Source organism: Trachemys scripta, chromosome 10 (genome assembly GCF_013100865.1).
Source record: "Trachemys scripta elegans isolate TJP31775 chromosome 10, CAS_Tse_1.0, whole genome shotgun sequence".
Taxonomy (NCBI): domain Eukaryota; kingdom Metazoa; phylum Chordata; order Testudines; family Emydidae; genus Trachemys; species Trachemys scripta.
This window is the reverse complement of record NC_048307.1, coordinates 77,761,433-77,778,924: the sequence shown is the minus strand read 5'-3', so window position 1 is coordinate 77,778,924 and position 17,492 is coordinate 77,761,433. Positions and strand designations below refer to the sequence as shown.

The following is a 17,492-nucleotide window of genomic DNA, read 5'->3' as shown; positions in this document are numbered from 1 at the left end:
GGGGGCGGCGAGAAGTGGTGCGGGCGAGCGATGTGCTGGCCGCGGCTTCTCGCCACCCCAGTTGGCCCGGGATGGCAAACCGCAGCCAGTGGGGGCCGCGATCGGCCGAACCTGCCGCGTCAACAGGTAAATAAAACTGGCCCGGCCCGCCAGGGTGCTTACCCTGGCGAGCTGCGTGCCGAACGTTGCCGACCCCTGGTCTAGTGTAAAGAAGTTAACTTCTACAAGCGTGGTTCCACTTACTGTCCTGTGATAAGAGGCTGCATTTTGGCAGGGTAAGAAGCAGGGCCGTGCTGCATTTATCCTTCCACTCTTTGGCCAAACACTTGCAGATAGAATTCAGCAAAGAGGGAGTTACTAGATCGTAAACTTCCAGTTAAAAACATTTTCTTTGTCCGCATTGTACCTTGCCCTCCTTCAGAATCTGACCCTACATCTGAGCTGGAACTGGGAAATTGGATTTGATTCAGGAACAAAACCATAGGAGTGGGTTTGTCAATAGAGTTTGAGTCTCTGCTTCCAAGAAAAAAAAATGAATCCAAGGCTTTGGTTTTGGTCCATCATTAGTTAAAACGAAGAAATTGCTGACCATCATCATCTGTCCTCACTGTCCCTTTCTTACCTGAAGAAGCCTCCCCTCCTTCCAGGTTAACAAATACAGAAATCGATGTAGTCAAGCATATTTGGGCCTCCCCTCCCGGCTCCAGAAACTCACCCTAGGCCCTGATTTCACCCACATTCATAAGCACTTTTCCTCTTTAAAAATGTTAAATGCCCAACCTGTCATAGTATATTTTTCCAAGCCAGCTGCCACTGATTTCAACTCCAGCTTCTACAGACCCCTAGACTGGCATGTTTTTAGCGGCAGCCTCTCTGCTAGATGCATGCTTATAAAGGTGAGATTGTCTCCAGTAAACAGCTCCGTCATCTCCACAGCAACTACCTGTCAGCCACGACTTACTTCCTGTGTGCTGTGATTTGCCAAACTCACTCCAGGATTAGTTGATGAAAGTGCAAGTTTTGTAAGCTATTGTTTTTGATGTCCATATGAATTATAGAAGTTAGAGTTGGAAAAGACCCCGGGTTAGATTGTTCCCTGCAGAAAGCTTTCCAGTCTAATTTAGGCATGTGTCTTTAAAAGTGTACTGTTGGAAAATGAGTTTTTCAATACAACATACAACAAATACTTTAAAGCAGGGGCGGGCAAACTTTTTGGCCTGAGGGCCACATCGGGGTTCTGAAACTGTATAGAGGGCCGAGTAGGGAAGGCTGTGACTCCCCAAACAGCCTGATTCCCCGCGCCTCCCCACTTCCTGCACCCTGACTGCCCCCCTCAGAAACCCCGACCCATACAACCCCCCGGCTCCTTGCCCCCTTGCAATGCCCGCTACGAAAGTGCCATGCGGATACCTGTTCTCACGTTCAGGTGACATTGTAAATAAGAAGCTGGCAGCATTAGCTCCCATAAATGTAAACAAAATTGTTTGTCTTCGTGATTGGCTGAACAAGAAATAGGACTGAGTGGACTTGTAGGCTCTAATGTTTTACATTGTTTTGTTTTTGAGTGCAGTTACATAAACAAAAAGTCTACATTTGTAAGTTGCACTTCCACGATAAAGAGATTGCACTACAATATTTGTATGAGATAAATTTAAAAATACTATTTCTTTTGTTTCTCATTTTTACAGTGCAAATATTTGTAATAATATATATATATATATATATAAAAAAATATAAAGTGAGCACTGTACACTTTGTATTCTGTGTTGTAATTGAAATCAATACATTTGAAAATGTAGGAAAACATCCAAAAATATTTAATAAATTTCAATTGGTATTCTGTTTTTTAACAGTGCGATTAAAACTGCGATTAATTTTTGAGTTAATCGCTTGAGTTAACTGCGATTAATCGACAGCCCTACCTGAAATCCTTACTCCGTTTACTGAAACAGCCTTACTCCACTTCGTTTTGCAACATCGTGATCAGAAACACATTCACCATTTATTGAAAAATACACCTGTACCGTATCCAGAAAGCTGTCATCAGCTAAATGACATGCAAACCTCACTCCTCAGCTGAAGGCTCTCTAAGAGGTATCTGGTTCTGAAGATAACAGACCTTTTTTGTTTCACTGTAATTTGTCTTCATAGTAAGATGTTCAAGCCAAAGGTTTTTTTTGAAGCAGAGGTATCTCTTTTCAAGTTGCTTATTACTTTTTTCATATAGAATTTCTAGACAATATTAAAAGCAAATTTGGATTCATTAGCTCTGAGGTTTATAGGCAGAAAGACACCCCACACCCGAAGAATTCCATTTGTGGATTGGTCTGAACACACCATTTCCAAACTGCTTTGATACCAAGCCATAGTCTGCAGTGTTTCTGTTTGATATCAAGTCTCTCCATGCAGAACAAGCAAAGGAGACTGGGTGATGACTCTCTGCGCTGAGCTTTTAAAATAGTTTCTGAGCAGCCAAATGACTCCAGGATTATAAATTATTTTCCCCAGCTGCTCCAGTACGAACAGTCCCAAGAAAATAAGGAGCTGGGAGGCAGAAGGAGCAATTGCTAGGAACGAAGTGCCCTTAAGGAGAGGGAGTGAGACTGATCCATACAGAAAGTGGCTGTGATGTGGATGTAATTGAAACTTTCACACTGTCCTTGCAGATATCTCCAGCTGAAGCAGTTTTGCTCCTGGAGACTGGGCCTGCAGTATGTTTGGTGGATTATAACTAGACCTAGCAGAATGTGGCAGTGCACACCTGGCAGACAAGCTCTTTCGGGTTGAAAAAATACATATTCTGCACGCTTGTAAGCAAAAAAAGGGGCGGCGGTGGGGGGGGGCGGCGAGAGAGCTTGCTTACGTTTGGTTTGGGCCAGCGCAATCAGCTTTCATCTTGGTGAGTCAGTGTAAGAAATGCATCCAGTGTGGACATCCTCTTTCCTTGTGCTGAGTCAGCAGCCCTTCGTGATGGACAGCCAGCCCTAGGAATGCCGGGAAGAGTGAAAGAAATGGCCTAAAAGTGGCTTGCCATGTAGTATCTGTGCTGGCATCTGAAGAAGCCTCCATGTGCTTCCTCAGCTATACAGGCATACATGGTAAATACCAGTGGTTCTCAACCAGGGGTCTGGGGCCCCCCTGGGGGGCCACGAGCAGGTTTCAGGGAGGCCGCCAAGCAGGGCCAGAGTTAGACTTGGTAGGCCCAGGGCAGAAAGCCGAAGTTTGCGTGGAGGTAAAGCGTGGGGCCCTGACCCCTGCCACCTGGGGCTGAAGCAGAAGCCTGAGCAACTTTAGCTTCACGGTGCCCCCTGTGGCATGGGGCCCTGAGCAATTGCCCCCTTGCTTCCCCTTAGCACCGGCCCTGGCTTTTAGATGCAGAAAACCAGTTATTATGGCACCGGTGGGCTGTGAAGTTTTTACAACATGTTGGGGGGGGCTCAGAAAGAAAAAGGTTAAGAACCCCTGGTTTATACCAAGCTGAGGACAATTTAACATAAAAGGGGACATAGAGCATGTGTCCAGTGCCTCTCAAGCACTTCTCTGACTCTTCATCTGCAGGGGCTGTTCCACTCGTTACCCACAATTATTCATTCCTCTTTCTCCTCGGATTCTTGTTGTCTCCCCATGTCCATCTCCACACGTGCAGAATTGTCCCAGGATAGAATGCATCCAGCATTCCTGACTCCTGCTTCTGTCTCTCGGTGTCGGGAGCATAACATTTGTTTCTCTGTTGTGCGTAGTTGGAAAATATATTGGCACCGCTCTCCCCTCTGTGAGCACTTCCCTTGTTAACAGGTTTGGTGTTGCATGGCCTTGTCTGGACTTTACCCTCAGAAGTGACTTGGCTGATTAGAGGCATCCATGGGACTCGTTATGGGGCTTTTTAAAACAAGTTCCCTGGTATATCTATACCCATGGAGCTTTCCCTAAGGCTGATAGCATCTGGGCCATCCAGCTGACACTTACTGAATCCTTGGCTTTGCGCTTTCTGGTGGAGCAAACATTGCAGTTTCAGCTTTTCCAAATCTGAATCGGCCTCATTCTCACCCACGTTGGGCCATTCCAGGATATCGAACGTGTAGCAGACATGCTGTAATCTTTGCTCTAGTCCCTCTAACTCCCGCAATGCTAGCTGGGTGCTTTCTGCAGACAGGACTGTGATTGGTTCACAACAGTCCTGCCCGTCAGAGAAAGTCGCAACCTACGTCTCCTCCTACCAACCCACTAGTGCTCTGGTCCATTCCCACTCACTGTGCACTGTCCATCATTGAAATCTCTCCTGTGGAGGGGTGGGAAATTGGCAGGAGTTTAGTGACACCACAGGTTGCAATCGGTCACTGCTGCCCCAGCTTGACTTGGGTGAAAGAGAAAGCTATGTCAGGGGGCGATAACTGTTTCTTGTTGGTGATGGGGGGTGGAGAGCTTTGCAATGGGTAACAGCTTCCCAGAAGATGTTATCTTAGTCACTAAGGTAGTGTATAGAGTCTCTTGCTAGTCCTGTGTTTGGCCGTGCACCTCCCGGTACATCCACAACTGAGCCATGATCGTGACCAGAGCCTTATGAACTATAGACAACATCTGCTAAAGAACAGGAGTACTTGTGGCACCTTAGTCTCTAGTATCAGAGGGGTAGCCGTGTTAGTCTGAATCTGTAAAAAGCAACAGAGGGTCCTGTGGCACCTTTGAGACTAACAGAAGTACTGGGAGCATAAGCTTTCGTGGGTAAGAACCTCACTTCTTCAGATGCAAGTAATGGAAATCTCCAGAGGCAGGTATATATCAGTGTGGAGATAACGAGGTTAGTTCAGTCAGGGAGGGTGAGGTGCTCTGCTAGCAGTTGAGGTGTGAACACCAAGGGAGGAGAAACTGTTTCTGTAGTTGGATAGCCATTCACAGTCTTTGTTTAATCCTGATCTGATGGTGTCAAATTTGCAAATGAACTGGAGCTCAGCAGTTTCTCTTTGGAGTCTGGTCCCGAAGTTTTTTTGCTGTAAGATGGCTACCTTTACATCTGCTATTGTGTGGCCAGGGAGGTTGAAGTGTTCTCCTACAGGTTTTTGTATATTGCCATTCCTGATATCTGACTTGTGTCCATTTATCCTCTTGCGTAGTGAAGACCTTAGTCTCTAAGGTGCCACAAGTACTCCTGTTCTTTTTGCGGATACAGACTAACATGGCTGCTACTCTGAAATCTGCTAAAGAGAAAGCTGTCCTGGGCTTGCTGGGGTTTGCTGAGCTAGGAGCTGCTCTTGCAAACATCACAATTAGTATATTATTTATTTTTCTCTTTATAAAATCTACAAAATCCAGCCACTGAAACAATCCATTCATATTAATGTTATCGGTACAGCCAGCTGTGTATGAAAATTGCATAACAAAGATCTGCTGCTTCTTCCCTGCAGGCAGGTAATAAACATCACGGCAAAGGCAATGGGAATGTATAGTATCTGAGAGAATGGCTAGTATGGATACTATGCAGAGAAGAGTCCCACAGAGCAGGAGGCAGACGTGCCTGGGCCACGAATCTATATGCTGCATGAGGTACACGCTGCATTGCCAGCAATAGACAGTGGGCTGGAGTGGAAAGCTGATTAATCCTTGTTGGTGTGAAAGTTTGAAATTGTTTTTTTATAAACAGTGTAGGTCCAGTTTCCAGCCTATCCTTGCTCTGTGGTCAGTGAAGGGGAAAAAAGGCCCCAGTTGGCAAGTCCTCTCCTCAACTCCAGGAGAGGGCGTGCATCGCTCCATCTCTGGTATTTTGAAAGCATCCATTGTCCCCATAGGCAGGTGTGTAGCCACTGTGTGGTTGTCGAGCTCTTCACCTTTCCAGGAGGAAATCCATTATTCCACCTCTGCCCTAAACGGCGTTGGAAGGGGCTGAGAAGAGGCATGTTCTCCCTAGATGAATTGGGTAAGGGTAGTTGGAAGCAGCATAGTAGCATGAGAGGTCACCCTGATGGTGGTGATCTGGTGGTACTGGAAATGAAAGAGGTCCAGGAAATTTAGATGCCGAAGGGGTCCTTGGAGGAAAAAAGTTTGGGAGCCACTGGCTTAGATTGTCAGAAAGGAGGAGAGTTTCCCTTCAGTGAAGAGTTTCTACTTGCAAACATAACTGTTCAGAAAGGTCAGGTGGACTTTAGCTGTCCATAGCACTCTTCTGCTGGGCTACCCGTTACTATGTTCCTGGCAGCCGACTCTTTCGCTTTCATACTGCTGCTTACCTGCTGCCCTGGGCTAGTTCTTAGGAGAGCCTCCTCATGGGAAAAGATCCCAAACTCAGTGCATGTCCATTCTTCAGAGAGCTTGCAACTTGCTTCTGCTGCATCTAGATTCATAAGCATTCCACTGAAATTACATATTGTAAGTGCTTGTAGGAGCTTCCTCAACCATGCCCCGAGGTTTGCGGGTACCGGAGGCACTGCCCACCCTGCTGTGGATTGGCTGCCTTGCCAAAAAGACAAGGATTTATCATCTGAGACGGATGCTATAGTGGGGATCACATGAGCCAATGTCCACTGAAGAAATGGACAGCAGTTAAGACACAAGATAGCGTTGCTGGGGAGAAGATCACAAGATGTTTCATCCTGTTCTTTAGGACCCCTGATCCAAACCCTATTGAAGTCAATGGAAAGACTGTCATTGACTTTAGTAGGATTTGGATCAGGCTCTAGCAGAGAGACCCAGGACTGGAAGAGCAGGGGGTATTTTTGGCAACTCTGTAGAGTGCCTACCAAGCCTGGCCCTAGTGATTGCTATATCAGGCTTTTGCATCACAAGTTGTACATGCTGCCTTCCAGCTTGCATGTCAAAAGACCTCATTCTTTTGAAATGAAAAACCTATAATAAAGGGCAGGATCTGTCATGCAGCTGAATAAACCATGGCTTTCCATGCTGCAATTCACCATAGACATGTGTGTTCTCACTCTCTGTTGCTGACTTCTTGGCTGTTTGATGAGTAGATAACCATATAAAATGTCTGGTTACTTCATTATTGCAGAGTGACGTAAACTTGGTTAGGAAAACAAGCATCAGTAGTCATGGCTCCCTTAAGATGGTGTCTCTCTGATTTAAAAAAAAAAACAACAAAAGCTCAACCATCTCTCTTGAAGACCTTGGTCCCAGATCCCATACATACAAAATGGCTCTTTTCTGCTAATTAATAAGGTTTAAATAGGTGTCAGTTCCCTCCAGCTTCCCCAAGGCACCTCCTGACAGGTTCCATTGATGAGTTAAGTGCCTGTATTTAGGTGTAAGAAACAAGAGGTGAAAACCCTTTAATTAATTCAATGGTCTGAACAGTTGCTTTTCTTGCAAGCAGATTGCTCGTGTTCTTCCATTACCTCCATCCCCGCTCCACTAACTCCGTGTGCTGTCCCTAGATTTTTTTCCCCTTCCACCTGACTCTCACTTGGACTCTCTTCTTGCCACTCCAGCTGTTTCTGCTTCTCATTGATTACTTTGTGGGTGCATCCTTTTCCTGAGCCACTAACGTGTCCCCATCTTGCACTGCCTTCCCCAGCTCCTATTATTCTTCCAGGCCTAACAAGCTGCCCCTAGCCAGCATCTGCCTCTGCCATGTCTTTATTCTAACCCAGTTGGGAGTCTTGTAACTTGCCAGATTTCAGAATTTTATAGTGAAATGTTAAACATATTGAACCTGGTTCAGAAGTCATCATTTTTCCTGTGCTATAGCTTCAGTTTCAAACACTAATACAAATTCGTAAAATTGAATAGACTTGGGACCGCTCAGAGCTTGATAATGGGATGTAGTTTCCCGCTTCTAGATTGCTGGTTCAAATCCAGCTCAAGTCAGTACAGGCTGAGAATTGTTGCCATCTCTCCTGTTTGGTGATTAAATTGAGTGTGATGATCCTGGCTCAGATCCCAGTGAACAGGCCTGCACATCACAAAACACATCACCACAACTGGTACCTTTATGGGCAAGAGAGAGACCAAGGATTGGTTGGGCTATGGAGACGGATCTCCTTTCTTACCCTAGTGATGACCACTCCACATTGAGAAGCAGTGTGTGTGGGGGGGGGGGGGGGAAGCTTTGCTCTGCAATTGCTCATGTTGTACGCTTCCTATGGATAAGTAGAGGGTTTCATTCCCGATGCTTTCCATCTGGCACTGCTCCCCTCTTACCCCACTCACACGCTGAAATAGACATGGAGATACACTACAGTCTCCCCTGTGTGTTCTGTGGTGGTGGTAAACCTCAGGTCCCCAAGGCATCATTGATTTGCAGCAATATAGTCCAACCCAGGATCTCCCCAGAAATCTCATGGGATAACATGACGACTGTGGTTAACATCAGGTACTCAGTGTGAGGTTATTGCCACCTGGGTCTTGGGGTTTTCTGGAGGAAGGGCTTGGAGATCCTCAGTTTTGTGCAACTTGCAGTACTGCACACAGCTCTTGGCACTCTGCTGCGATCTTGAAGATAAAACCCTTATGTTATAAAATGTAGGGAGACAAAATACACTTTCCGATGATCAGTCGAGAATCCATCGCGGAGCCAGCTTTGCAACCGGAGGCAACGGGTTATTGGGTGCTCCCCCACACCAGCCTGACGCTCCTGGAGCCCCTGCCTCGCCCACCCCATGAGCCGAACTCTCCCAGAACCCCCTACCCCACCCTCTCTTCTTACCTGACCTTCCCTGGGGGCGAGCCCTCAGCCCTTGGGTGGTTGGTCTGCCCCACTTCCCAGATCCAGCTGGTTTCTGGAGCTGAGAGGAGCTGCCACGCTGGTCTTGGCAGTTGCTTCCAGCAGTGGGAGCAAAAGGGGAGGAATATCACAATCTGATTACATTGTTAGTAGTTTGGTGACCTCTTGGGGCCCCGTTTCATTGTCCTTTTTAGACAAAGAGAAATCTGAGGCGAATGTCCTTAATGCAAGAAGTTAAGTGAGTATAAGGCAGAGATTTAATAAATGAATAGGAAGACGGCTGGCTAGTCTTGAGTGTTGTTTATTTCTAAACCTAACCAAGATCTAGCTGATCCTAATTTACTTGCCTACAAATGGAAGGATTCGGTTTTGCATGGAGACGACATGAAGAAGCTCTGACTAGCACCTAGTTGAAGCCCTTGTTTGAAGCTGACAGTGTGTGGAAGTTCCTGGTGTTTGCCCCAACTAATTTTTCCAGCCTTCCCTTGGTCACAGCTTCCCACTTAGCCCCCACCCCCCATCAAATCTTGTACTTGCTGACAGTACATTTCTATCGTTTTTTCATCTCTCCTCCATGTCTCCACCCTTGCCATGTCAGAGAGGAATGAGTGGAAATAATCATAGGGAGTTCTCAAATAGCCTATTATCAACTGCAAAGTTACAGCTGTTCAAAAACATGTAAACCATCACTTATGTTAGTTCCTCCCACTGACCCCCCAGCATTATTTTAAGTCTCAGATTCCATGCTTTTAATAGGAAACCTATTGAGAGCCAGAGTGGTTCTGGTGAGCACTTGTGTGCACGCTCTTAAGAACTTTAGGGTCTGATCCAAACCCTGTTGAAGTCAGTGGGAGCCTTTCCACTGGCTTTGATGGGTTTTGGCTCAGGTTTTTAAAGAATAACAGGAATCTTTGGAAAATGCACCAGGGACAAACAAGATGTGCAGTTGAGCTCTATTAACTGTCTAGAGCGGAATGTCGATGAGTGACTCGAATAAAACAAGTGCATTCGTTTAGTATTGCTACGGGGAAAACAAACTCACATTAATCACACTTAGAGAAATGTGGTTACATGATGGGTCGGTGGAAGAGGCCAGGCATAGAACTTTGGAGTCCTGCCTCGCACTCCTCTGCTCTGACCACTTGCACAACACTTCCCCATCGACTGTAGTATGTAACACACAATATGGTGTAGACTTTTGAGAGGTGTTGGTTTTGCAATAGGATGGAAAATTACATGTCTTTAATTCCTAGTTCCGTTACTTTTAACATGTGGTTCTTGCAGAGCAAATGACTGTAAAATAGAAAAGTTGAAGTTTTGTGATTCCCGATGAAATTTGCTCAGTTATCATTTTTGATAATTGCCCGTCCTGGGATCTAAAGGTCAAGATGCTTCTTTCTGGGCTCATGCATCCTCTCCAGCAATAATTATTCTGTAGGCCAAACTCCGCTACCTGGTGCAACCCTATTGTCTCCTTATTGGTGTCATAGAGGCCCTGTTCAGAATCAGCAGGGCCAGCTCCAGGCACCAGCTTGCCAAGCAGGTGCTTGGGGCGGCCACTCTGGAGAGGGGCGGCATGTCCAGCAATTCGGCGGACGGTCCCTCACTCCCACTCCGAGCGAAGGACCTCCCGCCGAATTGCCGCTGCAGAACATGATCGCAGCTTTTTTTGCTGCTTGGGGCGGCAAAAACAGTGGAGCCGGCCCTGAATCAGCCCCTCATTGTGCTGCACTCTGAGCAAACCCAAGAGCTAGGACGTGTAACTGAAGACCGAATTTCGCTCTGTAATTTGAACTTGGTTAAGCAATTGTTTGCTGATGCATGAGCCAGAATTGAATCTAGCTCACTCTCACAAAGCTGTGCTGGTTCTGCAATGCTAACAAGAATAATATGTAGCAAATGTTTACTTTTGGTGATAAATTAGCTAGATGTGACTCTGAGTACACACAAGGGGCAGAGCAGTTGAGTAATACGGTGCCATTTTAATAGTCACTTTTCATACTGAAACCACATTTATTATCTCTGTTTTAAAGGGGTTTCTGTTCATTTAAAAGTAGAACCCCTTCTGCAAAATATTTCCTTGGCCCAATTAACTCCTTCTAATTCCCTGTGAAGTCTGAATAGCAGGTAAGATTAGTTGCTTACAAAGGAAATGCAAAATACCGAGTCAGCACTTGCACTCCTGATTAGTTATGAACATACAGAGCTTCCCCCTCTTCTCCCCCCCCCAATTTATTTCTGTTAAAAAGAAAGTAGAGCTAGTCATTAGTGAAAAGAACCAGCATGGAATTATATTTACTACGTGTTTAGGAATAGCTCTTCCCTTTGATGTACTTGGGAACGCTTGAACTAGTGTGTGAGCATGTGGGGTATGCCGTAGTACTTTAGGTCGTTTAATCTGTTCCTCAAGTGAGTCCTTGTAAGGTAGAGTAACTGCTGGGAAAAGTTTCCCAGTGCCAATTAAAACAGTCTCCAAAGGTGTCGTGGACTTGTATTCTCCTAGCAAACCAGCGCTGAAAGGCTAGAAGCAGTTGCTTTGGAGCCATGAGGCCAGATCCCGAGCGGGTGTAAATCACCCTAGCGCGACTGACTTCAATGGAGCTCCATCAATTTACACCAGCTGAGGATCTAGCCCTTTGTGCCTAGAACTTGCTAAACAGCTGCTGTTTAAAATCCAGGATTTCTCCATAAATATGTCAATTTCAAATAAATAAATTCCAGAAAATATATGCAAAAAACCCCAAACTTTAACGCGATCTTGGTTTTGAATTGTTCTGTATGGGGATTTTACATATACGCTGCAGAACCGAAGCTGAAATGAATGAATTTTAGCCTCTACAATTTCCTCAGAGAAACTTCCCAAATGCAATCAGTTTTTTTAAAATACATTAATAATAAAATCAAAGACGGGAATGTCCTAATTAGTGACTGCTACTCGTGTTTTCTGCCAAAGAAACGATCCCATTTTCAACATATGCTAAGAATAAATAAATACAAATTAATGAGAGAGCTAAAATATATCTTGGCTAAATGGCTTCAGGTGAAACCTGGTTCTTCATACATTGTAGCGAAAAGCTGACCACATCCTGGCTTAGGCAAAGTGTTGTCGGGAAAACAGGCTTTAGTAAACAAACGTGTCTGCCTTGATTGAAACAGCCTACTGGCTCCCAGGATATCAGTTTAAAGGATTGCTTGTGCTACCATATGTTTTGCTATTTCAGGGCCAGATTTTCACCTGTAAATGATGGTCCACGCTGGAGAGTTTGAGGATGAGGCCAGTGCAGAGGGAGGCCCCAGGAGGGATTCTGGCCAACTTAATCAGAATCCCTCCCTGGGAGCTTCCAGTTGTGCCACCTATGATAGTCATACTGTCTCCCTTCTCAGGGCACCCAGCCACTCTGGACAGTGCAGTGGTGGGCAGAGATTATCCCCACCCCCTTCCAGGTTGCTGGCCTCTACAGAGGCACTAGTAGGAACCAGTTCCTGCACTCACCCAGGCTTGGCCGAGACTCACTTGGCCCAGACTCAATGGCTCAAGTGTAGGGAAGGTCTTTCACACACACACACAAAGTCCCCTACAGGGTTGGGCACTGTGGAGCCCTGGATTTGATTTGGCACAATATCCTGGGTACAGTTGCATGAGAACCGTTTAGAGAGGGACCCTTATCTCTCTAATACGCTGCCAAAACGGGCATTCCTCTCTCTTTGCAGCCATGTTGCATGGTATACGCCACTCAAATTGTCCTATTTATTCCTATTCCTTTCCAATAAGCTAGCAATGATGGACCTTTTGCCTTTGTGGCAATTCAGTGATTTAGCAGACTTTACCCAGGTGAATGGAACTCGGAAAGGGCCAGATTCTAATCTCAGATAAGCAGTACATGGATCAGTGTGTTTTAGACCAGTGGTTCTCAACTTTTCTGGGAACTTTCGCTTAGCCTCATGCAGTCAGGCTATGATTAGGAGGTGGCTTGAAAAGCAGATTGGGCTAAACAAGACTTAAAAAATAAGTGCTTTGTGACGGATCCGACATGGAAGGTTCCTGGGTTTGACCTTCCATGGTCACCTTGGTCAACTCTGAACCGAACCTGAACCTACCATGATAGATGCAGACATCTAATGTACAAATGGAAAATCAAGGAGTCCCTGGCATGCGGCTCCCTACGACAGACCATCAAACATATCCCCACCTACTGCCCAATTTATAAATATGAAGGAGGCATCACTGCAATAAATTCTGCTACTCCTGATGGAACCATCTGGCTCTATCAACATCAGGTGAAATTGTAGTTGCTGCTCTACACCAGCCATACGAAAGAAGAAGATTCTTGCTTTATGAAAATATACTGGGAATGTATTGACTTGTGACCCAGATGGGGCAAAGAATGAAGGCAAACATTCAGCTTACTTTTCTAAGTCAATATTGCAGAAGATCGCCATGTCTCTGTGGGGCTAAAGTAACCTTTCCTATGTTATTTACTTGTTTCTTTTATCACATTAAAATCTTCCTTTCTCATTTCCTAAGACTGCAGGTTTTGTAGGGGACAAGTTGCAATAGAAGAATACTGCTGGCTCTGCCCTCATAGTTTGTGTTAAGATGTATTTGTATTTATTTGTTTGTAGAGGTAACATGGATAAACCATCTTGGGTGAAATCCTGACTTCCATTGAAGTCAGTCGCAAAACCTCCCTTGTGTTCAGTGAGGCACAGCTTTCACCCTCTGTTTCTGAAGTTAGAGTTGCTACTAGATTGTTAAATGATTGGTGCGTGTCAAACAATGTGCTTGACATTAACATTTTTCCTGTGTTCGAAACCTACAAAGGTTAAAAAACATGCATAACCATGAGCTTCTGATTCTAAAAATTATGCTAAGTGTAACATTGTTAGAAATAATAACATCCCTGGAGATAAACCTAAAATAATACTCAGCCATGTAATTTTCACTTTAAGCTAAAAATAGCCTAAATGGTGGTTTAATCTAAGCCATAATTATCAAACTGCTGAAGCTGGTTTCGGTTAATCAGAACTGGAAATGTATGCTGCATTTAGGTTTTGAATATTTGAATCCCAAAACTGCAGAGAAGCAAAGGCAGGGGAATGAGAACTGAATATAAAAACAAATAGGCAACTCTGATTTGTAGAGTAATGTTGCATATTGGGAGTCCAACATCATGATCGGAAACAATGGCCATCTTGCTGTGTCCAGCAAGCTTATACAATAAGATGCACTTCTCCTAAGGAATAAACTGATGATCATCTGAGATTTCAGTTATCAACTTGCAGTTGCCAATTCTGAACCTAATGCTGATGACTGCCACTTTGCCCAGCTGAGTGACACTTGTTTGCAAAAATCAAGAGGCACCGTCTGCAAAAATCCATAAACCAATTCTCATCCCATTTTAAGATGGGTTTAGAAACCAAAGGAAGGACATTAAGATTTTAAAATGTTACTTATCAAATCTTATCAAAACAGGCTGGAACTTGTTCTCTCTCCCACACTGGTTGGTAACATGGTCTAGTAGTTTGAGGATGGGATTGGAAATCAGGATTTCTGGTGTCTGCACATGGTTGTGCCACTGTCTTGTTGTGTGAACTTGAACTAGTCACTGATCCTCTCTTTTGCTTGATGACAGGTTTCAGAGTAGCAGCCGTGTTAGTCTGTATCCGCAAAAAGAAGAACAGGAGTACTTGTGGCACCTTAGAGACTAACAAATTTATTAGAGCATATATGCATCCGAAGAAGTGGGCTGTAGTCCACGAAAGCTTATGCTCTAATAAATTTGTTAGTCTCTAAGGTGCCACAAGTACTCCTGTTCTTCTTTTGCTTGAGTTTTTCCTCTTGTAAAACACTGTTAATAATACATGGCCTCACAGGTGCATGGTGGGGGGAAAGTTTTTGTGAAGCCCTTTTGAGATCCTCAGGTGAGCGATATTTTAATTTCTCAGTTGTGGGTGTAAATATGTGTAAATGTGCATTATTTGTTGAGATGCACTACCATGGGCCAAATGCTGTTCACATTTACATTGGGTTGGGGCAGGGATTGTGTCTTTGTATGCGTTTGTACAGCACTTAGCAAAATGGGGCCCTGATTCTGTGGGGGGATGTCCAGGGGCTGCTGAAATAGAGATATTTAATAATACTGTAAATTTGGAGTAACCCCTTTTATGTCAGTGGAGTTACTCCAGATTTGCACTGGCACAAGAGCAGAATTTGGTTCCATGTTTAGTAATAATTGTACTTCGGTATTTGTTGACCTTACTCAACATGGTTTTAGTTAACCTCATTCACTAGTTCTGGGCAAGTAATACAAAGTTTTCCACAAATACTCCCTTTGATATTCTGGGCTTCAGCCAGGCGACATCCTTTCTGCGCGTTTGTTTTCTGTGAACCCTTGAATGACTGAGTTTTACGGGGAAGCATATTTCAGGTTGCATGACCATTCCCAGAAATCACTTTTTGCATCCGTGTGTGTAAGAATTCAGCCAGATGTACTTATGGGTTCATCTAATCAGGGAACAGAAGCAGTTCCCTATAACTTCTCAGCGCTCTCTCTCCACTAAAAATCACTGTTGGAATTTAGAATATTTCCAGCAGACCCCATAGTGAAGTGTTTGCCATCAATCCATGGAGCAAATCAATTTTTAAAAAAAATTTGCAACTAAAATAGGTAAATTCAAGGAATTTGTGATCCGCTTATAACCTAGAAGGTAAATTAGTTGGATAAATTATTAATCGTGCATGATTTGATCAGTTCTACTTTCCACTGTGTTCCCCATAAGATAATTAGAGTGTCATTACAGGTGCAATGGGAAATGACAAACCCGCAGAATGGCTTTATCTATGTGGTTTTGTTTTTGTTTTTTGTTTTTAACCAAACAGCATGGGGATGAGCCATGACGATGATCATTTGTCCTGCGCAGGAAGATCTCACATAATGTCTGGAGAATGGGTGAAGGGCAGGAACCCTAGTGACCTTTCTTGGTCTTCCTGCAGCCGTGACGACCTTGAAAACTTCCTAAAGTAAGAACGTGATGAACAGCGAAAACCCTGTATCTCAAAGAACCGGGATCGTATTTGAAATTCAAATACAAAGTCAGGGGAGGGCGGTGTACAATCGCTGTATGGAAGGTTGAATCTGTCTCCTTTGTAGTAACCTTGTACCTGGAGCGTGCAGAGAATACTGGCAGAGATGCAGCAAACTCATCTTCCCCAAATTTCAGCACACTGATAGCTTCTTGAAAAGAATCCCAGTTCACTTCCACTTTAGGAATGAATCCTGTAATGACAGGACTCTGTTAGGTTGTACAGGAGGAAATGACCTTAAAAAAACCAACCCACCCTATTTGACAGGTTCTGCCAGCCTGCCCTGCTAGAACAATTCATTTTACGGAAGCCAGAGAGAACTCCTTTCCCGGGGAGTTAATTCTGTGTCATTCTCTCCTCTCTACGTGAGCATTAACCTAAACAGTTCACTGTGAATGCCTTTTCTGCAGCATCCAGTGTTTTTAGTTTATCCTTTTTAGCAATTCAGAAAGAATTCTAAGGCAAGCTGATTACCAGTTCATAGATCATTATTCACCGGAACAAACACCAGAGTGTGCTGGATCTACTTGACTATCAGAGATGCAGCCTCCGTACTGAGCAATGAGTTTAGCAGTGATCAGAGGAAGAGGGAGAGGGGCAAAAAAAGAGGTTAAAGTGTCTATCCAGAAAATGAGAGCTCCAGTAATGTTGTGTTAAAGGGACACTGTCAAGATAAAAAACAAGGGTCTGATTCTGAACTCTGAGTCTGTCAGCCTGTTAGTTCCTAAACTACTTGGTAGTGACCCTCATATACATGGCCTAGTATCTTTCCTCCTTTCCATTAGTTTTAAAAAAAACCTTCCAAGATGCTATTGGTCACAGTTTCAGGGTTAACTGCACCTTTGACATACACCCCTGCTCTTCCACAAGGGCACCCACCTAAGGTTTCAGGCTCCGAGCCATCACCTCTCTTGGGCGAAGATCTGCATCTCTCTCCCTCCAAACGGGTTTAGGCTTGCAGTCCCTCTGCACCTCACTGACTTCCCCAGCAGCTCTGACCAGGGTTCAGCATCTGTGGTTAACCTTTTTTCACGGGCTACAACGGTGTACACCAGTTACCAACCAGCCTTCACAAAGCAAAGTGTATTAGGGAGAAAATGTACAAAAAACACTAAACGAACCTACACACATGCTAAAAGCTTACCAGAGGTCACCCTGAGCTCCAACATAAGGCTCTGGGGGCTGTCTGTCTTTCAAAGCCCTCAGCTGGGTTTGTGCTGGGTTACCAGTTCATGTCAGGTTTCAGATCAAGAACCATAACAAGTCTGGGACAGTCCAGCTATTTCTTTATACAGTCTGGGCCTTTGATCTGTGGCCTCCTGTAACAGGCAATCACCAGTCAGTGGCCCTCTCCTCAGGGCAAACTTCAAAAGGTTTGGTTTTTGCATAACCAGTATTGTGGAATTCGCATTAACCACCCCCAGGGCATTCTCCAGGAAACCCACTTAACACTCACCATCACAGAGGTCTGCCTGTCTGGCACTTCACAGTATATTAGAGAGTGTGTCCTGGGGCCAACACGGCTACAACACAACTGCACACAACATTTCCTTATAGTCATTTGAACACCGTACATTTCCCAGGTCTCACTTCTGTCCCACTATTCGCTCTCCATATTGAGTAATGCGTCAAAAATACCACTGCATGACCTCACCTCATGCATCTCCAGTCTGCACCTGCCCACAATAGCAACCTGACCAGAAATATCTGCAGGTCAGAATCTTTGCTTAAAAAAGGATA

The 17,492-nt window shown here is 44.7% G+C and overlaps 1 protein-coding gene across 1 annotated transcript in view; it reads left to right on the top strand.

Annotated features, from left to right (window-relative positions):
* Positions 1 to 17,492, top strand: part of ADAMTS17 (ADAM metallopeptidase with thrombospondin type 1 motif 17) — a gene marked incomplete in the record, with an annotated part of 265,113 nt that overhangs the window by 99,174 nt on the left and 148,447 nt on the right. Inside the window, 1 exon segment of the mRNA XM_034784572.1 lies at positions 15,549 to 15,689. Coding sequence (XP_034640463.1) covers positions 15,549 to 15,689 — 141 coding nt within the window.